General features: G+C 33.3%; 5 protein-coding genes across 7 annotated transcripts; 1 reads left to right on the top strand and 4 right to left on the bottom strand.

Moving 5' to 3' along the window:
• Nucleotides 1-4,057: 4,057 nt before the first annotated feature.
• Nucleotides 4,058-6,202, bottom strand: LOC131852228 (inducible serine protease inhibitor 2-like). The gene is made up of 3 exons (XM_059202874.1): nt 6,092-6,202; nt 5,307-5,361; nt 4,058-4,338 (listed from the first exon to the last, which is right to left on the bottom strand). Exons 1-3 carry the CDS (start codon nt 6,162-6,164, stop codon nt 4,227-4,229), a joined length of 240 nt encoding a protein of 79 aa, XP_059058857.1. The 5' UTR covers nt 6,165-6,202; the 3' UTR covers nt 4,058-4,226.
• Nucleotides 6,203-9,444: 3,242 nt separating this feature from the next.
• On the bottom strand, nt 9,445-13,574 carry LOC131852219 (uncharacterized protein K02A2.6-like). Its single transcript, XM_059202860.1, has one exon. The coding sequence runs from the start codon at nt 13,531-13,533 to the stop codon at nt 9,445-9,447; it is 4,089 nt and encodes a 1,362-aa protein (XP_059058843.1). The 5' UTR covers nt 13,534-13,574.
• A 2,859-nt stretch (nt 13,575-16,433) lies between these two features.
• On the bottom strand, nt 16,434-19,236 carry LOC131852227 (chymotrypsin inhibitor SCI-II-like). Of its 3 annotated transcripts, none has more exons than XM_059202872.1 (4): nt 19,143-19,236; nt 18,237-18,397; nt 17,244-17,295; nt 16,434-16,668 (listed from the first exon to the last, which is right to left on the bottom strand). In XM_059202872.1, the coding sequence occupies exons 2-4, from the start codon at nt 18,316-18,318 to the stop codon at nt 16,527-16,529; spliced, it is 276 nt and encodes a 91-aa protein (XP_059058855.1). In that variant the 5' UTR covers nt 18,319-18,397; nt 19,143-19,236; the 3' UTR covers nt 16,434-16,526. The 3 variants fall into 3 exon arrangements, with proteins under 3 accessions (XP_059058855.1, XP_059058854.1, XP_059058856.1); XM_059202871.1 differs by having other exon boundaries at nt 18,237-18,433; nt 19,143-19,162; XM_059202873.1 differs by lacking the exon at nt 19,143-19,236 and adding an exon at nt 18,444-18,521 and having other exon boundaries at nt 18,237-18,333.
• An 898-nt stretch (nt 19,237-20,134) lies between these two features.
• LOC131852226 (kunitz-type serine protease inhibitor conotoxin Cal9.1a-like) lies at nt 20,135-23,276 on the bottom strand. The gene is made up of 3 exons (XM_059202870.1): nt 23,067-23,276; nt 21,764-21,821; nt 20,135-20,276 (listed from the first exon to the last, which is right to left on the bottom strand). The coding sequence occupies exons 1-3, from the start codon at nt 23,176-23,178 to the stop codon at nt 20,135-20,137; spliced, it is 312 nt and encodes a 103-aa protein (XP_059058853.1). The 5' UTR covers nt 23,179-23,276.
• A 2,269-nt stretch (nt 23,277-25,545) lies between these two features.
• On the top strand, nt 25,546-27,030 carry LOC131852229 (trypsin inhibitor-like). Its single transcript, XM_059202875.1, has 3 exons — nt 25,546-25,634; nt 26,038-26,101; nt 26,794-27,030. The coding sequence occupies exons 1-3, from the start codon at nt 25,580-25,582 to the stop codon at nt 26,903-26,905; spliced, it is 231 nt and encodes a 76-aa protein (XP_059058858.1). The 5' UTR covers nt 25,546-25,579; the 3' UTR covers nt 26,906-27,030.
• The last annotated feature ends 338 nt before the right edge of the window (nt 27,031-27,368 follow it).

The following is a 27,368-nucleotide window of genomic DNA, read 5'->3' as shown; positions in this document are numbered from 1 at the left end:
GGCGGGTGCACCATTCCATATATCATCCATAAAAAAAATACTCATCCTTGGGGGGAAAGGGATTGTTAGTAATGTGGACTAATGATCCCATTGCTAGCAATGTACCATATCAGGTCGACCTTCTCGCGTACTCCCCTAGAAGCTATTATCAACACCACTATCACCCTCCACTGGCGCCCCGCCAGCGTAAACCATTAGCTCAAATGGGTACACCATTCTATTGTCATGCACTAAAGAAAAAATACGCATCCTTTTGTCTTTTACGTACAGAGCAATTAACAATACTTTTTCTAAATGTTGCCACTACCGTTGTGTAATATTGACTAAAATTAATGAAAAACAGTGATTTGTAGTTTCACAAAATTAGGTAGTGTTTGAAAAAACCTTCAAAATAAATATATGCAAACAACAGAATACACCGTTCTTTATTATAATAAATTAAAAATATTTTAGTTTTATACATTACCATCTACAAAAATATCACCGCTATGGTGGTCCTCAGTTATGTTCCCATAAAAACCTCAAAGCTTCACGCTGTAATAAATAAAACATACGATTTCACGTTATTACGTTTCTAAAATTTATTCGTGGCTCATCTGATGTGACGGAAGCTTACTTTTGTAATTCGATTCACTGACATCAAAGATCTTAATTGCCGCCGCCATCTTGTTTAGATATGTCAAATTTTGGCGCGAACTCATTTCGTGCGTTCCGTTACACAAAATCGGTAGCCACAATGAAAAAATAACTAAATACAATTGAATAAAGTGAAAATATTCAACTTTCATTTTTATTGGGTTAGTCAAATTAAAAAAATATTTTAACTTTAAAAACAGATTTTATAATTCTTGTATTTTTAGCAACATTGCCGACAAGTATCATGAGCTGTATATTTATTTTGTTGTATTATAGAATGTTTGTAAATCATTAATACAAACACTCTATAATTAAACCAGACGGAGTCAAAATTAATTACTTACTAAGTGATATTACATTATTTGTGTGGTGTACTATAATGGTATAATTTATAACAAAGTATTATTAAGTAATATTATCTTATCTGTGGTATTATACACTGCCATATGCATTCTTAGTGGAACAAATACCATCCACGCTAAATAATATTTTATATATGAGTAAATAAATTAATAATTTATTATTTTTACACGTGATCGAAGTTGTAGTTACATTTATGTATATTATGAATATAAATGAGTAAAATATTGAGCCACAATTGCTGGGAGCCTATTTCATAATATTCGATATATTTTATAGAATAAAATTAATTAATGTGTCAATCACAGACTACATCAACATATTATTACGATATGACACTTAATTTTAAACAGGAAAATATATAATCAAGTACAAACCAAGAGTTTATTCCAAAAAAATATATTACAAATTTTGGAGTTGGTAACATTTACTTATATTATGTTATGATTTTTTATTATTGTGCGATCAGATATTGAAGTTGGCAACACTGAAAGAAATATATGGAGATATGAAAATAATTAGACTTCTCCATTCTGTTGTTATACATATATTTTACCCGCGACATCATCTACACAAACTTTTAGTTTAGTATTTCACTAACAGGAATACAGCTGAAAAATTGTAATATAGCGACAGCATCTGGCAGCTGAAATATATAGGTAAGACAGAAATACTAACACAGAGAACTTTGTACATATCAAATCAAATCAAATCAAATGAAAGCAAATCAAATCAAAAATCGTTTATTCGTGTATAATATTTTAGCCGCTTATGAACCACAAGTTTTTTATATTAATACTCTAGGTACACAGATTGCATTGAGAACTGACAGAAACTCAACTGAATTTCTTTTTTTAAAAGCCAGTGTATTAACATCCTTTACTTTTTTCAATCTTGCCGTGCACGTCTGTCATTTAAGTATTCATTTAGTGAATAAATACTCTTTGCTCAATAAATATGATTACAAATGAGTTGCAAAGTTTAACTCAACAAACTTCCACGAATTTTCAATAATTACTTCTAAAATCTTAAATTTCACTCACTAATTGTGACTAAAATAAACCGAATCTATTAAAATAAACCACTAAAATACATCCACGAAATGTAACGACCTCCGTAAACGATTTAAATGCATGAAGGAACCGTCCAAAATTTACGACCCACTGTATCGTATTACGAGAACAGTAGAAAGGGTCAAGTTACACTGGCGGTTTATTTTTGGAAGGACTTTCATAAATTCCGGAGAATGGTCTACTACACCTAAATCATTTTAACGCCAAACTCAGTTTAGATGTCACCTCTAGTTCTTTTTATTCGTCACGACACGAGAACGCAACGATTTTCAATTATAATATTGACGGCCTCGAAAGCGGGTTCGTTTCGTGGTACAGTACAAACATTTATATTCATGAGTAAGATTGTTTGTATCAGTCTTGGTTTTTCCTATGTACATTATGTACTAAATATATATGTATATATTTATATCAGTTATCTACCCATAAACACAAGCTCTACTTAAATTAGACAAATTGTCCTGAGATATTATTATTAATAATAGAGTCAAATATTATAGCCATTTACAAGAACACTTATTTGTTGAAACAATGAAATCTGTAATAGAATTACTTATTTGTTTTTGAAAACAATGTTTGTTACGACTAAACAGCTCGGGAGCAGACATGTAAATTGTTTCACAAGAACGGTCATTTTTATTTCAAAAAATCATACGAAGTCACGGGAAGTATGCCTGTATATTATATATATCTATATATGTTTTTTCGTCTTTCATTATCGTGTAGCTGGTATGACTGTATATTACATTTATATTTTTATTTTATTTTTTTATTTCTCGTGATGTGTAAAGAACATCGCACGCAGTTAGTCCCATCAAGTCTCTGACAGTTGTCATAGCCGTTCCCGCCAAAACTAAATACAGATTCAAAATAATAATATTATATAATTAGTCTGTGTATATTTGTGTACAAATAGTTGGTCCACGGTTGATACAAACTAAATCCACTCGGTTCCATAGGAAGCACGTTGAATTTTGACTACATGTCAAAAAACAAAGGATGTCCCAGGAGGTAGCAATTATAGCTGTATATTATTACATCTATATTGTTAGTTTTTTTAATTATTCATCTTATGAAGTCTAAAGAACATCACACGCAGTTAGTCTCATCAAGTCTCTGACAGTTGTCATAACCATTCCCGCCAAAACTAAATACAGATTCAAAATAATAATATTATATAATTAGTCTGTTTGTAACACAACTTTGTGTGTACACTATTTTATATGTATAAGACAATATAAATAATAAAAATTAATTATTTTAGATTAGGTATATATTTAATATAAGTACGTGAACTGTCATCGTTACACTACTAAAGAATCAATGACAATTATATTGAAAATAGACAATTAAAAAGTTATGCCATAGACAAGTCTGTGTATATTTATGTACAACGATTGATGCAAAATCCACTCGGTTCCATGGGAAGCACGTTGGATTTTAACAATAAATGAATTTACATTGCGTCTTATATTTTCATATTGAAATCAAACAAACAAATTTCTGGGAACCTTTTATTTTATCCTTTCTCTTCTTTCGTATAATAATACCGTAATAACGGAACATACAAATCGTATATTTCTGTATCACATGTTTTAGATAACTGAATAGCAACGCTCACGGCTAGCCCCAGATCTTCATTTTTTTGAGGCGGGGCAAAAACTGTAAAATGCCGCCCCCTAACAGTCCCCCGCTCCCCCTCCCCCCTTGCCCTCCACCATTTTTGAGTTATATCTTCATTTTCAAATGCATTTAATTGACATCCGTTTGTACATGGTGAAATTGTCAAAATGCGTAATAAATTTGAGTTCATCTGCCAAGTTCGAATTTGCCGTCCCCCAAACATGCCGGGGCTTGGGCCTGATTATGACTGTTTGTATCGATCTGAGTTTTTTATAAGTATATTATGTATGTATTTACAAAAAACATATCTATGTATTTATATCAGTTGTCTAGTAGCCATAACAAGCTCTTCTTACCGTGGCATCTGCGCTGTGTTAATTGTTCAGGGTTATTTAAAAATAATAACAATAAAAAAAGAAAAAGCTTTCTCCATGAGTCTGACTATTCGTGTGCTTGGTTTGGGTGTAGATAGTGCTGTAGTATGTCCTGTACATATAGTATGTTAATCATAGGGTCTAAACTAATGTGTACAGTTTACTGGCAAACTGCTTGACAGGCTTCAAAAGTTTTGAAATTATTTTCATTACCGCGACATCCTCCATACAAAAATTGTCTACATTCCTTCAATTTAGCATCATAACCAAATCTGAAACAACAAAGACATTATTAGAACTATAATATAATAACTAGATTACTATAGACTATATAATACCGAACTATAGAATAACTAGATAACTACAGTAACTATACGGTACTATGTTACCGGTGTAACAATAACAACAAATAAGGGAATATTAGGTACCTACATGTTACACGTAATGTACCTACATGTTACATGTAATGTACCTACGAGATACACAGTAATCGATACATAATAGTATAATTATAAAGTAGAATGTTTTCTACATTATAATTATATATAAACACCCAGACCGATACAAACAAACATACTCATGAATACAAATGTTTGTGCTGTGCGAGGAATCGAACCCCCGGCCATTGGAAGTAAGACGAAGTGCTAAACCGCTAGACCACCGAATGGGTGTAAACTCAATATCCAGTACATATATTGTTTTTACTCAATAGCAATGTGGAAGGCAGTAATCGTAAGCAATATAGGAGGAAAGGGTATTGGTAGTAATGTGGACTGATGATCTTATTGCTAGCAATGCACCATGTCAGGTAGGCCTCCACGCAGTTCCCCCTGGAAACCATCGTGATAAATTCTTGGTGAATTTGTTACGATGGGCTAACTGACCTGACCTCATCTTATCATCCTCCACTGGTGCCACGCCAGCGTAAACCGTTAGCGCAGGCGGGTGCACCATTTCATTATCATCAACAAAAAAACCGTAAGCAATACAGATCACAGTTAGGGGAGAAAAATACATTGAAGAATTATTATCTACTAGCAGACCCGGCCACGCGTTGCTGTGGCTAAGGTTCTTGAATAAAATAATATTGCGACTATAAATTGAGATATAAGCTATCCTGTCTTTCAAGTTGGATCAAATTGCACACAATGTGCAAATCAAATTTGCAATCGTTTCAGTAGTTTAGGAGCCCATCGCTGGCCAACAACGTGACACATTTTTACATATAAAGATGACTTGCCTGTAAAATTCCGCTCTGCAAATTCCAGTTTCCAACGGCAGCTTACATATAGGATCTGGAATTAAATAGCATTTCTTTTATGTAAACAAGCTTACGGGCGGACTGACAGTAAATGACCAATTTCTCTTGAATCACTTTTCTATTACTGAAAACTGCGTTAAAATCCTTGCGTAACTTAAAAGATATAAGTCTACAGACAACGACAGTGACTTTGTTTTATATTATATAAAGAAGTATATATTTTTATAGACTAGCTATTACCCGCGCCTTCGTCTGCGTACAATTAATATAATAGCATATCTAAAATAAAAGTAATCTAAGTTACTCCTTATGACATTAGGTATCTGCGAGTGAAAGTTTCCAAATCGGCCCAGCTGTTTCAGAGATTAGCAAGAACAAACAGACAGACAGAAAAATTTCCAATTTTGGATTTTAACTAGTGGTCGCCCAATGGTCGTAATATGACCATAATTAATTTAAAAATATTGTAATTAGTGAATACGCAGAATTAAAAAAAACATATATTAGCGTTCTGTTATACTCCTCTATATAAACTATAAGTGTGCGAAATTTCATAAAAAGGAGTACATTGTTTTTGCTTCCTGTATTAATATACAGATTATTAATTTTTGGTGTAAGACACAACAAACAGATACTTAAATTTTATTTATTTCCACAGATTATAATTACTCTAAATAGTTATGAAATCAAGCTTATTTAATCTTTATAAATATTATCTTAGTTTTTTATAAATTAATGCATAATAGATAATAGTATGTACTTACCTAATGATAAAATATTAACAGAAAATGATACAAGTAGAAATATTAACAATAATTTCTGCATTGTTCCCACCATAGTTATCTCTCAAACTAAAGTGCTTCTCGATCAAACACAAGTTTATATAAACTCTGTATCTGTTGCAATGTAGTGTTAAGAAATATTGATTCGCAATACTATATATTACAAATAAATAAATCATTATTCAATTTAAATAAATATTATTATATTATACTAGCTGACCCGCGTAACTTTGTCTGCATAACTTTTATTTGACATTCAACATAATATTTCGCCTAATGTACATAATATCTTTGTAAATTTGTAAAATTGTCTATGTGTTATTCTGTTGTATAAACTATATTACTGTAAAGTTTCATTAAAATCTGTTCAGTAGTTTTTGCGTGAGAGGATAACAATCTTATCTTATATCCATCCAATCTCACAAACTTTCGTGTTTATAATATTAGTATGTAATATTATGTTATCTGTAATATTAGTAAGATTAGGCGGCCTCGGTGGTCTAGCAGAATAACACACCGCTTTACCTCCGATGGTCGCGTGTTCAATTCCTCGCACGGCGCGAACATTTATATTTATGAGTATGATGTTTTGTTGGTATGGGTGTATAAAAAATATATCTATGTATTTATATCTAATACCCATAACACAAGCTCTGCTTACTGAGGGACTCGATGGCGTTGTGTAAATTATGCAGATGTATGTATATAAACAAATAAAACTGAAGTATCCTTTTATAATTTTGAATTAACATTTTCTCATTAAATGCATCAGTTTTTAAATCAAAAAAATCATGAAAATCAGTATATACAAAGAAAAAAGTTCTAAAATAACTGACATAAAAAATACATGCGAATTAAGAATCTCCTTTTCCTAAGTCGGTTGAAAATACTCCATGATCAAGATTGGTCCAGCCGAAATCGAACCTGGGAAACTACTAGTACTAAAGATGTCGATCGTATGTACGGTAAGGTTATCAATAAGTTCCACTCGCTCTTATTTATTAGTCTAGTGTCCCAATTCTAAACATATCGTGCAATATTAACATCATATATAAGCACACATAAGTACATATATAACATAAAATACACAATGAAAACAATGTAAATGTGTATAAACACACAGACACACAAAAGCTGTATTAAGTAAAATAATAATTAAGTATATTAATTTTACATGTATACATATAAATAAAATTGGAGTGTCTGTTTGTAATATTGAAGTAATCGTTTTTTACTCCATCCAATATGAATATAAATACGGTACATCAACCAAAAAACCACTTTTTAAAATTTTTGTCTGTCTGTCGGTCTGTTTGTTCCGACTAATCTCTGAAATGGCTGGCCCGATTTTGACGGGATTATAAGAATATTATTGAAGAGCTCCCGATATTTCGATTTTCGATGCTGTTACCACAGGTAACTTAATATCTGTTACTAAAGTCATGGTCACAAAATGTGTTCGATTTATAATAATCATCTACAATATAGTAACACTTATTCAATAAAAATATTTTTAAATTTAATTTTAAACGGTGTAAAATTGTAAATAGTTTTGTAATTAATTGGTAAATTATTAAATAATTTTACTAATTAATATGTCGTACTATGTGTTAAACATATCAATCAGTAAAATTATTTTAAAATAAAAAAAAAATTAAAAACTTACTGTATTTGGATAATATTTTATATACCTATATTAAATATTTATGTTCTGTAAACTGATGATGAATGTATAGAATAGAATGTGTGTGAATCTCAACGAGTTGCGTGGATGTATTCGTTGTAAATAATTATAAAACACCAAATCGTAAATTAAATCGTAATTATATATATTTATTAAAATGTCGATATATTTAGCGGTGTAACAAAATATTGAAGCACAGAAAAAACAAATGACAATCGTAACTATTAGAACACAGCGTTCTATATTTAAATATTATGAAATAAATAATTAAGAAGGTTTTAATACATATTTTTGTTGGAGTTACCAACAGAATGAATGTATAAAAGTATTTTTAATGGGTATGTAATGCGTGGAAATGAAGGTAATATTTATATATGAATGTTGATGGTTATAAGGGTAAGGGAAGGCCGCAAAAGAGATGGATGGACTGTGTGAAAGATGAATGGTAAGAAAGGGAGTAAATAATAAAATAACTGCAAACAGGGATGAATGGAAGAGAAAAACATATAACGCCGACCACAAATAAATGAGATAAGGAAGAAGCAGATGATGATGAGATGTATTCTTAAAAGTAATTTAAATAACATTAAAATTCATTAAAACCTCAAATTATTATTGTAGTATAGAAATAAATGTAATTTAATTAGCTTTAATGGTTTCTATATCAGACGATAATTAATTTAATAATACACCTATATAGAACTAGTTTCTGTTGAAGGTATTCATTGTTTGTCGATCAAGCAGTGAAGAGGGGACAATGACGAAAATCATCATAATTCTTGCACTTGTTACATTTTGTGTCAACCTAAGCGTTGCTTTGGGTGAGTAGAAACATACTTACATACATTCATACACCAATTTACTACTTATTAATAATACAGTTAATGTATTTGCACCATCAATTCTCTTATTGCATCTATTTCAGAAACTGCAAACATTATCAAACTTAAATTTGTAAAAGTTTGGTTACCTAATCATAGCATTTCAAAATTGACTTCCTAATAAAAAGGCCACTTCTTTCTTTACTTTCCAAATTAGTCCGAAGTAGAAACTTATATATGTTTCTTAAAGTAAGAAATAGGTTTTTAAAAATCATCAAAAATTCTTCAATCTTTGTTGTAAAGTACAATTTAAACCATATTTAATCTAAAATAAAAAAAATGAAATTTGTTTAATATTTATTATTCATTTCTTTGAGGTATTATACTTAGCATATGACATTATATGTTCCAAACCCTCAATGTACGAATCCACTCATAATTTGCCTGTTCTTTTTGAATGAACTCATGCTGTACGCTTCAGGCAAAACCTCAGCAGGAAATTCATTTCACAACATGAGTGTTCGCGGTAGGAAACGCCTGGAGAGATCCTAACCCGCTTTCCAGTGTTTTTGCTCCAAATTGCTGTTTGCTAACTGACAGGCGCTCCGCGACGACCCATGCCAATTCATGCCATTTAACTAGACTTAGCTATTCCAAGTAAAATTATTATTAATATCTATAAAATACGTGTATTTACATAAGTTAATTTATTAGAATAGAAAATTATGGACATATGTCAAATAGAAATATTTCATATTATAAAATATTCGAACTAGCGACTGGTGGCCAGTATATGACAGTCCTCCGCCGCTATTCTGCAGTATTCTATTCTATTTCTGGATTCCTGGGGCCGGTAGTAGCTGCTCCACGTGCCTGCGCCACACAGCTCCCTGGTCGGTCTGTACTTCGTAGTGCAATCGTCCCAGTCTATTCAATATGTTGCCAAATTCCCATTTTGGCCCGCATACAGAGTAGTTTCTAGCTTGGACCCGGTCACCTTTTGTATATATTTGTTTAACAGGTGGTCTGTTATTCGATTCAGCTACTGCTAGTGCTGGTGTGGTGCGGAACATAACATGGAGCTTGGTTCTGACGTCTCGATTGAACAGAAGCTGATATGGTGTCCGACCGTTCGAGGTTGGTGTACGTCTGAGTCGTGTCTTAATGATCAGAAGTTTATCGTTAAGGTCACCCCTCTCCCCCTCCATTGCGCGTAGCGCCCTTTTTATTGTTTGTATATAGCGCTCTGCTTGGCCGTTAGTCGCTGGATGGTAGGGAGCTGATTTCGAGTGTTTTATACCACAGTTCGAAAGGTAATATTCAAATTCTTGAGATATAAATTGTCGTCCATTATCTGATGCTAATGTATGTGGTATTCCATATGTAGTGAACAGTTCTTTCAGTTTAGCAATACACCACGAACTTGTAGTAATTTTAGTAGGGTAGATTTCAACCCACTTTGTGAAGGCATCTACGACAACTAAAAGTTGGTAACCATGTACAGGTCCGGCAAAGTCGATATGCAGTCGTTGCCAGGGTTCTGTAGGTTGTTCCCAATGGTGTAGCGGTGCTTTCGGTGGTTCATTCTGTTGTAATCGACATGCTCTGCAAGATTTTACCTTGTTTTCAATATCTGTGTCTATATTTTTCCAATATATGTAACTGCGTGCTAATAATTTCATTTTAAGAATACCAACATGTCCTGCGTGTAGTTCGTCGAGAACACGGCTACGTAGACTGTGCGGTATTACGACTCGGGTTCCTTTCAAAATGCAATTATCTTGAAGTGTAAGTTCGTTATCGTTATAGCCGTGTTGGCGTACTGAGTGACCTGTTTTTAGTGCTTCCAACAATATTTTAAGTTCCTCATCTGTCTTTGTTTCTTTAGCTATAAGTTCTGGTCGGACATCAAGCGTATTGATTTGTTGTTGTTGGAATGTGTAGTGTTGATCTTTAGAATTTTCTTTTACATATTCCACTGGAAATCTTGATAAATAATCAGCATTTGAATGTTTTGATGCCGGTCTGTATTCTACATCATAATCAAATCCTGATAGAAAATGTGCGTAATGGAATAGTCTCATTGTGCTTAAGGCTGGTAGTGTTTGGTGTGGGTGAAAGATTGAGGTAAGAGGCTTGTGGTCGGTTATCAGTGTGAATTTCCGACCGTAGCAGTAGTGAAAAAATTTCTTTATGCCCCAGAAGATGGCTGTAGCTTCTTTATCGATTTGACTATATTTCTTTTCGCTGGTTGAAAGTGATCTAGAAGCAAATGCGATAGGCCTTTCAGATCCATCCTTTAGTTTATGAGATAGAACAACGCCTAATCCTGTTGGAGATGCGTCAGTGGCTATTATCAATGGCTTTTTGGGATCGAAATGAATGAGAACTCTTTCACTCAATATCTCCTGTTTAATTTTATTAAAGCTTGTTTCACATTTTGAGGACCATTGAAATTCTTTTTCTTTCTTTAGTAATTCATTTAGAGGATTTGTTATTGAGGCCAAGTTTGGTATAAATTTGTTATAATAATTTGCCATACCTAGAAAGGTTCTTAATTCATTTACATTTTTCGGTCTCTCTGTTTTCATAATCGCTTTCACTTTGTCTTTATTTTTATGTAGTCCATCTTCATCTATTATATGTCCTAGGTAATTAATACTTCGCTTAAAAAAGTTACATTTTTCTCTGTTGACGCGCAGGTTACTCTCTTTGAGTTTCTGAAGAACTTGTTTCAGACGTGATAGGAGTTGATCTTCTGAGGTTCCTTGAATAATAATGTCATCAAAGAAGCATTTGACTCCATCTAGTCCCTGAAGTAATTGATCCATAAATTTTTGCCATAGGCTAGGTGCTACCTTAACACCGAACATCAATCGATTCACTTTATAAGTGCCTTTGTGTGTACTTAACGTTTGTAAAAGTGCGCTTTCGTCATCCATTTCTAAATTTAGATAGGCTTGTTTGATATCTAAGGTGCAGAAATATTTCCCTCCATTCATTTCTGTGAATATGTCTTCTATTATGGGGATTGGGTATTGTTCATCCTTGATACATTTGTTAAGGGTTACCTTGTAGTCTGCGCACAAACGGATAGTGCCGTTAGGTTTTACGATTGGTACGATTGGAGTACCCCATTCCGCATGGTCCACTTTAGTAATGATTCCTTCTGAACATAGTCGCTCTATCTCTTCATCAACTTTTTCCTTTAAAGCATACGGTATACGACGAGGTTTAATAAATATAGGTTGTATGTTTTCCTTGAGATTCAAATGAGCTTGGTAATTTGGTATTTTTCCTAAGTCGGTTCTAAATACAGTGTTCGTATATTCTTCTAATAATTGATCAAGATTCGTAGATGGTTCTGAATTTCGTATTATATTGATATCTGATAATTTTATTGTAAGTTCTTTCATCCAGCTTCTCCCAAAAATTGCGTCAACATCTTGGTTGATTATATATAGTTTTCCATTAAAGGTCTGATCTTTGTATGTATATTTGACGTAGGTGACTCCTGAGGGTTTAATAATTTCTCCAGTGTATGTTCTTAATTTCATATCAGTTTTGAATATTCGGTTTCCGATATTCAATTTCTTGTATTGTTTCAGGGATATTGATGACAATGTTGCTCCAGTGTCAAACTCCATACTGATTGGTCTGTTCTCAATTTTTATTGGGATCATGTATTTTTCTGATATTTCACTTTTCATGAGATTGATGTCTCCCATGTTTTCATCACTCGTATTACTTGTAGTGTCATCTAATTTATTCATATTTGTATTTCTTTGTAAGCAAACACGCGCTAAATGACCTGTTTTATTGCACTTCATGCAAACGGATTTTAAGGCACCACATTCTTTAGACTGGTGGTCATTTTTTCCACATCGGTAGCATTTTCCTTTCAATTCTTTTATTGTTATTGGTAGTCTTCGATTTTGTATTTGAGATGGTGGTGTATTAGGGAAATTGTTTTTATTTGTTATATTTGTAATTCTATTGAGGCTGTCAGAATATCGGTGTGCGTCTGTAGACATTCGTATGTTTTCCGATTTTCCCATTTCCATGGATGTAGCCATTTGTACCAATCTTGTAAAAGGTGGTGTTTCTCGCTCTTGTAGTATTCTTATTCTTATATCACTGTCCTTCAATCCTCGGATAAATTGTAATGATATGAAGCTTTCTAAAGTTGGTTTATGGCAGCTTTGACATTTAAATTCACAGTTATTGGACAATTTCTTTAATTCGGAGGCGTACATTGCTACTGTTTCATCCTGTTTTTGTACCCGGGTAATAAATTTATGTTGTAATGCCCATACACTCGGTTTTGGATCTATGTGGTCATCTAGTATACGAGTAAGTTCTATAAAGTTCATGTTAATCGGATCTTCAGGCGAGCATAGGTCGTGTAACTTTTCGTGAAGTTCAGGAGATAAGGCAGATAGTAATATATATACTTTCATTTTAGGGTCTTCTATGTTGTTTAATAAAAAATATACTGTTAATCTTTTCGTAAAATTTTTAAAAGTTTCTTTTTCTTGAAATGGTTGGAAATTCATTTTGGGATTTCTGTCTAGACGTGAATTGGTGCTCGAAGGTGATGGGGATAGCTGTGGTGCTGCGGTGGGTACGTGATTTCTGTTTTGTAGTATCAAAAGTTTGGTCTTTAAAAATGTACATTTCTCTTCAAAGTCGTATCTGTTCTCTATTTCTTCATTAAGTTGTTCTTCTGGTGATTCTGTTTCGATATCATGTTGAATTTCTTGTAGTTTTCGTAATGTTTCTTGAAGCGATTGAAGTCTTGACTGAATTTCTTCTTGAGGGATTGTTTCGTTAGTGGTTATATAATTTTCTAATTTTGTAAGTAAACCCCGTAGCGAGGCTCGTGTTTTCTTCAATTTTTTTATATCGATAGTTGACATCGTCGCCAATTTATAAAATACGTGTATTTACATAAGTTAATTTATTAGAATAGAAAATTATGGACATATGTCAAATAGAAATATTTCATATTATAAAATATTCGAACTAGCGACTGGTGGCCAGTATATGACAATATCTTTATTATATCATATCACACGAATTAGATGATTTTATTAAAATTTCATTTCAGGTTAAAATCGAATGATTGAATTATATTATGTGTTGATCATTACTAACATTATAAATGCGAAAGTAACTCTATCTGTCTGTCTGTCTCGTTTTTACGCCAAAGCTACTAAACGGATTTAAATAAAATTTGGTACGCAAATAGTCTAAACCCTGAGAAAGGACTAGGCTACTTTTTAATTCGAAGAAATGGTTGAAAGGATAGATTATAAGTTGGTAGTATCGTCTTTTTTTAAGCTAGATGCTTGAAATTTATTTTTTATTCTGTTGATTAAATGTGAATAAGTATAATATTCAAATATTTGTTAAACTTTGACCCTTAAAATAAAATAAGGAATAAAAATTTCTGAATGAATTTGTCATTCATCCAAGGTCACTATTCCACCCGGACAAAGTCGCGTGACAGCGAGTTCTCTTATATATTTTTATTAAATTTTCGAAATGAGTCATGAAATTTATACCCTCCCACCCCTGTCACAGTTAACTTGTGACGTAATTTATATATGTCACCTTCATATACATATATATGTGTTCTATTTAGAATAGATTAGATTGATTATCAATTGTCAGTTATCGATAAAAAATATCAGTAAATCGATTAAGTGCTAATATTATAATTTATCATGAATATGATCAAATGTTTCAGATCATAGATGTGAATTGCCACTTGTAACAGAAGTATGTAAAGCCGGAATGACAAGGTATGTACATTAATATTATTAATACATAAAGCAAAAACTGAATACTCCGCTTTCGGAGACGAAGGAATATGAAATTTCGCACACTTATAATTTCTTTAGAAAAGGAGTGCAGAATGCTTATATTTTTCTAACATTGTGCATAAAAAATACACTCAATCAGTAAAAAAATATTACAGACAATACCCTATACGTTATGTGTTTGACACACATACTCGCATAGAAGTATAATCTTTTATCATTGACCCTTAATAATTTACAAAGTTTTTATTTAAAATAATTGTGATCACATTTCGGCCGAAATCGAGTCAGTCTGTCTTTTACCTTCAATTTATTTTACAGAAGTTCATTTCATTACTTGGATTTATATTATTTTGTTTAATTCCGCTACCGTTAGCATGTGTGAGACCACAAATAGTCAGTGCGGAAACTTGACCACAGCTACTAGAAACGTGCATAGATAGACTGGTCGCTGGTCGCCTGTACCTCCAAGCTATATCCGAGCTCTATTATGCCTTGTTCAGAGACATAACACATGTATACACAATATAAGTGTAGATATCAATAACGGTCAGTAAGTCACTAATAGGAAAGGTCATAACGCCTCTACATACTCGTAGTAGCGGTGCTCAGGTTTCTCAACTAATTTTAAATAGAACAGAATAGAAAATTCTATATTCAAATAAACTTAAATTTAAGCACTTTGTCATAGTGATACCACAGATAACATAATATTACATAGTCATACTGATTTTTTTAACACACCACTTTTTTGAAAAACTGTCTCATCACAAGAAGAATGAGAAACTTGCATGTTACATCTCTTTTAAATAATTGTTGTTACTTTAACTTTATAATATTTGAATACCACAAGTTACGGTAAGCATTTACCATCGATGTACCGTATGGTTCTTTGTCTATTTAAAAAAAATCTATCAGAATCAAAATATTAAATACACAACCTACTAATAATTAATAGATATAAATAAAAGAAATCTATTTTCAGGTACGGTTATGACAAACAAATGAATGCATGCAAGAAATTCCTCTACGGTGGTTGCAGAGGTAATGGTAACAACTTCGAGACTATGGAAGAATGTCAAGCGGCTTGTCACGCGGACTAATCTGCTCTTTATACTTAACAAAGTATAAAAAAATAATATTCTTATATGTATAATAAAAAATTATATGTAGTACAGGCGTTTGTTTAAGATACAGTGGCACGTCATTGTCCCTATTATTTTAAGGTATTTCCTATTTAAGTATAGTAAAAGTTGGTGTACTATTGGTATTATATATGTCGTCGCATACTGCGAGTCGGTAATGGCCAAAAAGGAGGCGGCAGAGAGAGGTCGCGAAATTGCTACCTCCGGCGACCCAATTCGTCGGAGACGAGCTGGACGGAGGAGGGATGATGTTCCCCTCCCTCCGCAAGGGCCAGGAGCGGCGGCCGTGGGGGCGGCTGCTTCCCCGTCGACATCGCAGCCTTGAGAAGGTGCGCGCGTGTACCAACGCTACTTCTTCTGAAGAAGTGTAGTGACCCGTATACTGAGTCTGTCAGGTCTCCGCCGTTGGAGCTGCGGAAGCTCTGGCAATAAGCGGTAGACACGTGATGTGACTAGGTCGTCCGCTAGTCCCTACGGACTGCAGGGTGCGGGCCTCGAGCTGCGCTCTTTGCCCGGGCGTGCTGCTGGGATGTATCACCCCAGCGTCATTCGTTTACTAACGACTGGCTGCTGGGAAGCAGCCAGCTTTGGGCGTTATGTGGCGGGAATCAAATGTTGCTCGCCGAGCCGGCCACCACGTCACGTAAGTGACGTGATCACTCTATGGAGTGTAGGGCGCGGGAGCGCGCGAGTGGCGTCCGGTGGGTAGAGGTACACCTTGGTGTTTTAGCCGGTAGGAGTCCGGCAGTATCCCTGAAGCGGGCGGGTCTCCATTACGAATTTCCCCAAGAAAACAAATATATATAAAGTATATTATTTAGAACCATTACATTTGTGTTGTAAGCAGAATTTATTAAATAATATTAAATACTAATAGGTAAAATTAATAATTGTCAGAATACAATACAAATATCATAATTTCCTGTCTGTAATGTTACATCTTTAATCATCCTTGTCTTCTTCTATTTCTTTCTTCAAACAACTACTCTCGCATTCTTGAATGGAGTCAAACCGGTTATCATTTCCCATACATCCTCCATATATAAATTTAGCGCATTTGTTTCTTGTAACATTGTAGCCATACCTATAAAAGAAATGAATATTACCGACTAATAATAATAATAATAGTTCTACATAGTTCACATAGCGCCATCTAGTCCCAAGCTAATCAAAGCTTGTGTTGTGGGCACTAGGCAACTGATATAAAAACATTTTTGTAAAAATATATTCATAATATACATAGAGAACACCCAGACCAAAACAAACAATCATATCTACTCATGAATACAAATGTTTGTACTGAGAGAGGAATAGAACCCGCGACCATAAAGTAAAGCGGTGACTCCGCTAGACCAATGTGCCATCAAACTTTTTTCTTCTATTTTATCTCTAAAAAGAGCGGGATGTGGAAAGTTGTACATGACATATAATTGTTAGCAATGTACCATGTCACGTTGACCTCCACGAGGTCCCCCTGGAAACAATCGTGATAAATTCATGGTGAATTTATCAAGAAGGGCTAACTGACCTAACCTCATGCGCATCTTATCATCATCCACTGGTGCCCCGCCAGCGTAAACCGTTAGTGCAGGCGGGTGCACCATTCTATTATCATCCATAAAATATATAAAATAATAAATATTAGGTATCTATACTTACACTTCTCTATATCCGAAACACATGCCGCTCAGAATCGGAAGATCACAAGGACCTGTAACATAACATATGAATAACATCTTTTAAACTTATTATTAGGGACTGGTCTGCTCTGATCATTATATGGAATACTAGCTGTACTCGCCGCCGTAAAATAGTGACATTGACCAATTAATACAACAACCACACAACCTCTCATTATATTTATGAGTACATAATCTAGTAAGATGTACACCGCGACTTCGTAGGAGTAGAATTTAACTTTATTTTCTAAAAAAATTCTTTCTTATTACATCAGGTACCTGCTAAAAAAGTCCCGTCAAAATCGATCCAGCCATTTCTATTAGAGAGATTAGCCAGAACACGCACAACACAAACAGACAGACAGACAAAACTTGTAAAAAATGTTATTTTGGTGTCTGTACCGTATTTACATATATTCATATGCATGTAGTAAAAAACGGTTATTTCAAAATTACAAATAAACACTCTAATTTTATTTATGTGTATAGATTTCTTAAATAAAATTGCAGAGCAAACATTTATGTATTTTAATTTTTAATGAGACAATATAATCGACAACAATAATCAGTTGTCACGCAGATTCGCATACGTGATACAAAACTAAATTGCATGACAACGTGTTACAAGTTTACAAGTATACAAGTATGTATACAACCACAAAAGACAACCTTGTATCTCCCCCATTCAACCTAACAACCCTTCTTTCGCATTAAATAGTAGCCTATATCCTTTCTCAGGGTCTAGACTATATGTACCAAACTTCATTTAAATCGGCTCAGTAGTTTTGGTGTGAAAGCGAAACAGACAGAGTTATTTCGCATTTTTAATATTAGCACAGATAACTAATTAGTAAGGATAGCTTCACTATTCCCATTTATAAGGCACCCGTGTTTGATAGGCTGCTAAAACTAATGAAATTAGATCGACTTTACGAGCAAATGTATTGAAAAAAAAATATATATATACATGTACCTTTAATTTCCTCTTCCCGACTCAAATCGAGTAGAGTAACCAAGACAATCAAAATCACTGTCAATTTCATCTTGTCACACATATGACCCGGTCACGACTGTGTAATAATATAATCAAACACACATTTTTATCAAATATAACAGTGTGACGTCACTATAAATCTGTCAAATGAACAAAGCGATTCGCAATATTCTCATCTGCACGTACTTATCTATGTTTATCTTCACGCGGAACAAGCGTTTTCAACCGACTTCAAAGAGGGCGGAACTTCTCAATTCCACTTTTTCTATTTATTTTTATAAATACTCTGTGCCCGTTGTATCCCGCGTTAAATTTCAATTAAAAATATAGCCTGTGTATTATTCTGATGCATAAGCTATATTACTGTAAAGTTTCATCAAAATCCGTTCAGTAGTTTTTGCATAATAAACATCCATACTCACAAACTTTTATAATATTATATATATTAGGATTAAGATAATGGAATGGTGCACCCTCCTGCGCTAACGATTTACGCTGTCGGAGTACCAGTGGAGCATAATAAGATGAGCATGTGGTCAACCTGACATACTATTATATATTGCTAGCAATGAAATCATCAGTCCACATTACTAACAATCCCCTTTTCCCCCTCTCAATTCCACTTCACAATTAGCAGTTTTCAAGAAGGTTTTTGAAAGGTCCGCAACCCACACATCACATCCCTGGTGTTTCAGGGGTCCATAGGCTACGGTAACCGTTTACTAGCTAACAGATAGTAAACGGTTACCATAGCCTAGGTAGCGAAGGGGGTGCTGTATCGGCGCTGCCATGGCAGATTCCCGTCATCAGTGCCGGGACCACACAGAAAATTTATATTTATATTTTGTATCAATTAAATATCAGTAAAAACTACAAAAAATACACCAATAATAATAGGTTTTTTTATTCATTTTCGTATCTAATTTCAAATTAGAGTGTTAGGGAATTTACTCTCTGTATATATATAGGGAAAAATAAGGAAGCGGTTCTGCGGATTTCTTGGGCTTCAGGGTCTCGAAGGTATCTTCGCTAGCTTTCCAGTTTCACAGTAGGTTTAACACAGTTCTAATTTATTTTAATTCACAACACAATGCGCGCGCGCGTCAAGGCCGCTGTACGGTCCGTTTGTTACTAGTTAGGGAGGGGAAAGGAACGCGCGGGAACAGAAAACTAACAGACTCTAATATAATATAATATCTGTGCTTACGATGATACAGGGTAGATTTTGAACATAGAGCTTTAATGAAATACTTAGTAGTAATAACTAAATGGATATTTACTACTTATAAAACCAGAAGTTTATTTCGATCCATCTAATAGTAAGCTATAACCGTCGTCGCTCATGAGTTGCCATTACAAGACTAAAATGTAATGCTTCATATCCTGTAATTTGACTGTAATCCCGTAATTTAACCCTTAAAGCGCAACACAGCTTTCGAGGCTATTTTTTTGAGCTGTTTTTTTCTAATACTGTTAGCCGCATCCGGCCTTTACAGCTTCACCGGACGATAGACGAATGCAGATGGCACTCCAAACCAAAGGAAGGACTTATGGAGCGGTTGGTTATCATCTCCCGCCTGACGGATACAAATTTAGTCTGAGGACATCGCTAGGGTTCCAAACCTCGGCTCAGGCCGTTGTAATTTCGATCCCCGTTTGATTGATCGGAGGCGTGCTTTCAAAGAAGAATACTTGGCAGCAGAAATAAAAAAACACTGAGGTATCCACGTAGGGGACTTTATACAGAGTCTACCTTAGTTACATTGTAGAATTATGTTAATATTATTTAAAAATATACTACAGAAATTAGATCACAAAATCATTTAATTATATGAAATATATGACATTACATAAATAGTCTCCTAAGAAATTGCGTTTTAAAATATTTCATTTTTGATTTGTTGTTTTCGTACACAGGTTTTTTCACATTCTTCCTTGCTTTGAAACTCGTTGGGGGCATCGTAACACCCTGCGAATTTCAGTGGTATACACTTATTAATGGTGACATCGTAGGCATAGCTGAAATATAAGTAAGAATCAGTTTCTAACTGTACCATAGACAACCGGGATCGTTTCTGTTGAGGCACAACAGAAACCATCTAACACATTACGCATTACTAGTATGAACTTTACTATACTTAATGTCGATACGTTCTGACGCGTCATGTCACGACACATCATACTAATATATATCCACCTTAACTGTTTACCATCAAATGTATTGATTACATCACTGTGGTAAGAAAATAATTAGTTCAAAACTTGTTGAAACGTAGGTAAATAACAATTATTGACTGAGCCTTTTCGGAATATTTATTTTTCAATTTTCGTATTTATTACACATGTAATACCCACATTTCTAGAATAATAACCTCAATGATAACAATCATGTGAGGAATAATTTATCACGATTGGAACAACCTCCGCTGGTGCCCCGTAAGCGTAAATCGTTAGCATCGTCATTCCATTATCATCCATTGAAAAATAAATGATATGGGGGAAAAGAGGACTGTTAGTAATATGAATTACCGAATACAACAATGTACCATCAGATTGATATAAATTCCTGGTGAATTTACCACAATGGGATAAAATAAGATAAGATAAGCATTTTTACATCATATATGGAAACGACCAGTTTACACCAGTTTCGGACGTACAATATGAAATTAGAATATACAATTACATCAAATAACCATATTACAAAAACAAAAAAAATATATAAAATAACTATCTACAACACAACTTAGATCAAACAATTTGTCACTCCCCTCCACCAAGGTAATATTCATCTAAGTTGTAAAAGCACTTACACAATAACCATTGTTTTAAGGTTCTTTTAAATTGTCCAGCATCCAGTGATTTGATGCAATCAGGCAAATGATTAAATATTTTTATTCCACTTATGTAGGTACTTTTACTATACATATAGCTAATTCTAACCTGGGCTAACTAACCTGACCTCATGTTCATCTTATTAGCTTCCACTGGTGTCACCCCAACGTGAAACTAAGCTCTTAACGCAGGCGGGTAGGTACACCATTATATTATCATGCATTAAAAAAAGTTATGATATATGTATTTATTAACTCTATTGCACTACACATGTAGTACAAAAAATATACTTAACAGGATAATGTAGTGTCAAAAGCCAGTTAGGACCGGCTTAGCCGGTTAAAAGCGATAAGTTGCTCAGGCGATCTTTTCCAGACAACTTTTGATGGTGTAATAATATAGTTAAATCTTAATCTTAATATCTTAATAATATTATAAACGCAAAAGTTTGTTACTCTTTCACACAAAAACTACTAACGGATTTTGATGAAACTTTACAGTAACTAACAGCTTATGCATCAGAATAACATATAGGCTACATTTGTACCGCGGGCACAGCTATATATATATATATATATAAATATTTATTTATTTATTCTGAATCGAGTAATTATATATACTTATATATGTATTTCAAACAGTATTTAAAACCAATTCGTGGCTGTACTTACTATCCGGTGATTCCAAAACAGATTTGCGCGTCTATAGGCGCATTACAATCTTTGGTTACTGAAACAAAATAAAAATAATTATAATATCCGTCCAGATATTTTCTTTGTATATTTTTACTAAGAAAAAATGTATCTATATATTTCTATAACTTGTTTAGTACCCATAAAACAAGTTCTGCTTATCTTGGGACTAGAAGGCGCTGTGTGAATTGTCTTGAGATATTATTTCTTATTATATTATAAACATTATCGGCATCATCATCATCATATTTTTTCTGCCTACTGACTTATTTTGATTTTTTTTATTTTTACACTTTTTTGGATCAGTTACAGAAAATGTGTGAATTTAGTTAGACTGAAAATTTAAGAAAAAGATATTATGACAACACAACTATATAAATAATACTTATACATAAATATATATAAACATTGTACATACCTACATAAACATACATAAATTTAATAATACATATATCATTTTTATAAGAAAAAGGAAAAGTAGAACTAAAGGGAAAGGAAAAGAGTTTTTACTGATGCTTTAAAGCTAGCAAGAGATTGAGCGCGCCGAATAGGAGCTGGACTTACAACCTAACAGCCTGGACAGAAAATGATTTTGAATAGAAGGAAGTGGAGTGATTGGGAAATCTAAGACTTAGTGGACTATTGACTGGATATCATTAGGTACTGTTAGTTATAGCTGGACTTTACAGCTTCAACAGACAAAAATAGGGGTGAGTATATAATGGAGATGTTCAATGGATATATATAGCAGCAAATATAATTTAATCTGGTTTTCACCACACTTGCACGTTACACATAACTGTTATGAACACACACACAACATGACCACTCATTTTAAATGTGATGGATTATAGTTTTTATTCTAAAATCAATGTGCCTAATAATATAGAGCGTACTCCAACCCCGCAAAAATTTGTGAAGCACTTGAAGTCCAACTCCTGACAGATTTTTTTTGTTGAGGGTTTTGTGCAAGATATTATGTCAACAAGACCATAGTCAATTGTTCCTAAGACCTTCATAGATTTATTGTGATCGTCCTTATTTCAAAGTTCACTACCTAAACCCGTCAGGGACAAGAATTGAAGGATATTCTTTCGAACCATGGTCTTAATCTCCTCAGGACATAGTGTGTACTTTCCAAAGAAGATGTTTCGTTTATGAATGAGTGGGATACAATCACATAGTACTGGCGTTTCCTCTTTTGCTTGGTAAAATCTGCAAATTATTGCAGCCCCTACCTGGGATCTATCCAGAACGAATAAAAAGGTAACAAATAAAATACCTTGTTGTCCATAATCCAAGTGGAATAGGGAAATTAAACAGAACAGTATCACAAATATATTCATGGTGTTACACTGATAATCAACTCGAAACTGAGGAGTTAATTCACACATCCACAATATTTATATAGTGGGTACCTGCGCCTGCGCAGCTGCGGTGTAACAAACTGTAAAGTGTCATCAACGTCTCCATACACATTTTTTACTTGGCTTTTCCTTAATCGTCACAGTAACTACAACTTTGTAAATATTAAAAAACAAGTTCTCAGGTAGATAGATAGATATATCGTTTATTTGTTTGTTACTAATCACACACAACATGTTCATAATAGACAATACATAATACGACATTCGATTTATAAAATTGTGTTATTATGAGTGATCTGTAGCAATACAAAAAAGGTCAATGCAAATACGCCATGTACATATGAGACGGCCTCGGTGATCTAGCGGTAAAGAACACTGCATTTCTTCAGATCATCGCGAGTTTGATTTCTCGCACGGCAGAAACATTTGTATTCATGAGTATGATTGTCTCTATCGGTGTTTTCTATGTATAATATATAAGTATTTACGAAAAAAATATGTATGTATTTGTATCAGTTATCTAATGCCCATAATACAAGCTTTAGCTAGCTTAACTTGGGTCTAGATTGCTCTGTGTGAATTGTCCAGGGTTATTTCTTGTTATTTATTAATATATGTCAAGCTATGGAGTATAGACGTATCGTATATATATGTATTGTAGATATAAACAGAACACCTCTGAAAACCACAACATATGTAATAGAAGGAAAGAGGGGAAGGGGAAGACCAAGACATAGCTACATCAAGCTAAATAAAGACAAAATGGGAGTCGTGTTGTATCAACATTTAAATAACATAATGGAAGGTCGTGGAAAGTGGCAAGAGCTCCACCAACAAGAGCATGGCTCTTAAATTATGAATGAATGGACACATCTAACTATCCCATCTGGTATATCAGTCATGAATATATCTCAATATTATATAATATTTACACCTACATTATTACAAAACAAACAGTAGGTACGTATATAAGTATATGTGTATTGTCATTATTATGAGAAAACGTATCAATTTTCCTTAAGCTTGTAAATGCATAAGAAATTCCACATGTTTTGTTGTATTGGAATTAAAATAATAAATCGATTTGGATTAAAATTTGCAGAATGAGATAAAACTCCGCATATCGTATATGCTAGCGGGGCACCAGCGGAGGATGATTGAGTGAACATGATATCAGACCGATTTCTTCATCATAATGATGGAAACAACGATGTTTTCCAGGACCTGATACATTGCTAGCAATGGAGTCATTGGTCCCCATTACTAACCACCTCTCCTTAGCAGAATATTGTTATCAGTACTTAAACAAGAAGAAAGCTCAATAAATCAAATGCAAATTTATTACTCATATCAGCTGTGCCCGCGGTTTTACCCGCGTTAAATTTCAATAAAAGATATAACCTACATACCTATATGTGTATAAGCTATATTGCTACAAAGCTTCATCAAAATCCGTTTAGTAGTTTTTGCTTGAAAGTGAAACAAACATTCATACTTACAAACTATCGCGTTTATAATATTATTATTAATTGCTGCTCCACTCTATTGATCTTAGCGTAATATTATATGTATAGCCTATAACCTTCCTCGATAAATGGGCTATCCAACAGTAAATTAATTTTTCAATTGAACCAGTAGTTCCTGAGATTAGCGCGTTCAACAAACAACATAACGAACAGAGATTTTATATGAGTATATGTATAAAAATATAAGTCTTGATAAGCAATAATGTTCCAACATAACAACAATATAATTTATCAAGAGTTATTAGTATTTATTAATAGATCTGTAACAAATAGTACGAACAGAGTATAAAGTTCACCTGTAACGAAGTACCGTATCGGTACATCGATATTCTTGGAGTTATAAGTTACTAGAGTAACGTAATAAATGTAACTGGATGTGTTCTTTTTATAAGAACGATAATAAAATACGAATAATAAATATATAAATAAATACGATAAGATGTAGAAGCTGCATCATTGCAGCTTCTACATCTTTGATGAGGCACCAGTGGAGAATGATAAGATTATTTCACAGGATAATTCACCATGAATTTATCATCATGATTTCCAAGGGGTACCGCGGGATGGGCAAACTGTCACAATTCCCGTCCTTCCTAGCGATAGTGTATTTATTATGATCCTTATTGCCTTATTTTTCCTTGGACAGTTTTTATAGTTTTAAATAGTGAATAATTTCGGCCTAAAAATGATTGTTATCAGTATATCTACCTCAGTATTTAAAAAAATTAATAATGTAACGATACCGTTGCAACGAGTACAAATTGGTTTATTTGGTAACTAGTAGTAGGTTTATTTAGTAACGTACAAATACAACAAGGTACTGCATTTATGTTTAATTTTACAGCCATATTTATTCATAATACTTTTTCTGACTTTCTAAAGAGTAGTCGTGTTTAATCAAAATGGGGAGAGTAATCTGTTTCTTTCTTCTAGCTGTATCTATTTACTGCGTCACTGGTAAGAACTTTTAGCTTTTTAGTAAACTATAACCTACTTTTTTTTAATGGATGAATATACCCTGCTGAGATTTTCTTTAAAGATGAAACTATACAACATAGGCTTTTTAATCATTCAAGTGATTTAAAATAATAATTCCATAAATCGGTGTCAATGGAAGTGACATTATTAGTATACCACCAGATACCATTATAGTAAGAAGAATTAAAAATAATATTGACATAGATTATAAATCGACAAGCGCCTAAAATATCCTTTTAGCAAATATTAGTATTGCATATTATTGCTAATAAAAGGTGTCAGACGTAAACAAAGGCGTACATATATTACGGAAACTGTTTACCGTCAAATGGGCTGTATAATTGATTAATTTGAATCTTTGCATTTACCTGTATGTTCACAGTGTCTGCAGAAGATATATGCTCATTGGAGTTGAGATCAGGACTCTGTTTCGGTTACATGCCAAGGTTAGTTATTTATTAGTTTTTTGTTCATTTATGAAGCAATTTAAATAGCTGCTAATAAGCTACATCTACAACGTCCATAATAAGGATGACCATCGTCTACTCATATGAACAGCATGACGGACATCATGTTATCATGTGACGACCGTGATAGAACTCATGCATTGAATGCCAGAGGAATGAAGTCGCCAAGCATGATATTATGCTTGGCGACTGAAATAGGAAAGACTGAGGAATCCATGTAGACAACTTTTTATAAGTCTTACCTACCTCAATTAAATATCCGTCTGATAAAATGATGACAATCAAGCGATAAGATTGTGGTGGGGTTAAAATCATCACGACAGGCAACCAATGACAAATCGATCCCCTATTTCGCTATCCACGCAGCGATCTAGAACCCCCCTTGATCCGATATTGCACCTAATTTTAGTATCGCCTTTTTAGGCCTGTTTATTTTCAGTTTATTTTATTTTCGAACGATTGTAATTGCCTCTTAAAAGAAAATCCGTCATTCTCAACCAGCGTCGGATAGATATAGACACTTAAGCATTCTTGTTTACAGTAGTTTAAAATATGATAATTTACCTTTCAGAAGAAGCTATTAAAGTTAACGTATAAATTTATTCCTCCCCTAGGGGTTCGTAATTACCCCGCCTTCCTACTACTAAATATATATACACATTTTTTTTCAGATATGGGTATAATGTAACAACTAAGAAATGTGAAGAATTTATTTATACAGGCTGTAATCGAAACGAAAATAACTTCGAAACTCTGGAGGAATGTCAAAAGAGATGCGAATAATCTAAGAAATAGGAAAGCCTCGAATCAATTCCTTTTTTTTACAATTTTATCCTTTCAATTTTTAATAAATATTTTCATAATTAAACAAATAGTAACTTCATATTAAAATTACTTTTCTTATGTGAGGATATTGTTTCATTTCGTGTCAATTTATCTGATTTCTTGTATTTTTCTTCTAACAATGTTTGTCATTCAATAAAGGCATTCGGAATGTTGATATATGAATATTAATTTGTACATGAAAAGATTACAAAACAGTCATGTATTCACGACCTAATATAAGAATGTAATATTTTAATCTTACAGATCTTACTTCTTTAATGATTACAGATACAGAATAAGTGTGTATCAATGTCGATTATTACAATAATAGTACAATTAGTGTACTGTTTTCCTTCATAAAATCATCCTAATAACTATAAAACGCTAAAAATTATACAAACAATAATAAATAATACTAATT

This window comes from Achroia grisella, unplaced genomic scaffold (genome assembly GCF_030625045.1).
Source record: "Achroia grisella isolate CSIRO2021 unplaced genomic scaffold, CSIRO_AGI_Agris_v1 utg841, whole genome shotgun sequence".
Classification (NCBI taxonomy): domain Eukaryota; kingdom Metazoa; phylum Arthropoda; class Insecta; order Lepidoptera; family Pyralidae; genus Achroia; species Achroia grisella.
The sequence above is the reverse complement of the archived record's forward strand: the minus strand, read 5'-3'. Positions and strand labels throughout refer to the sequence as shown.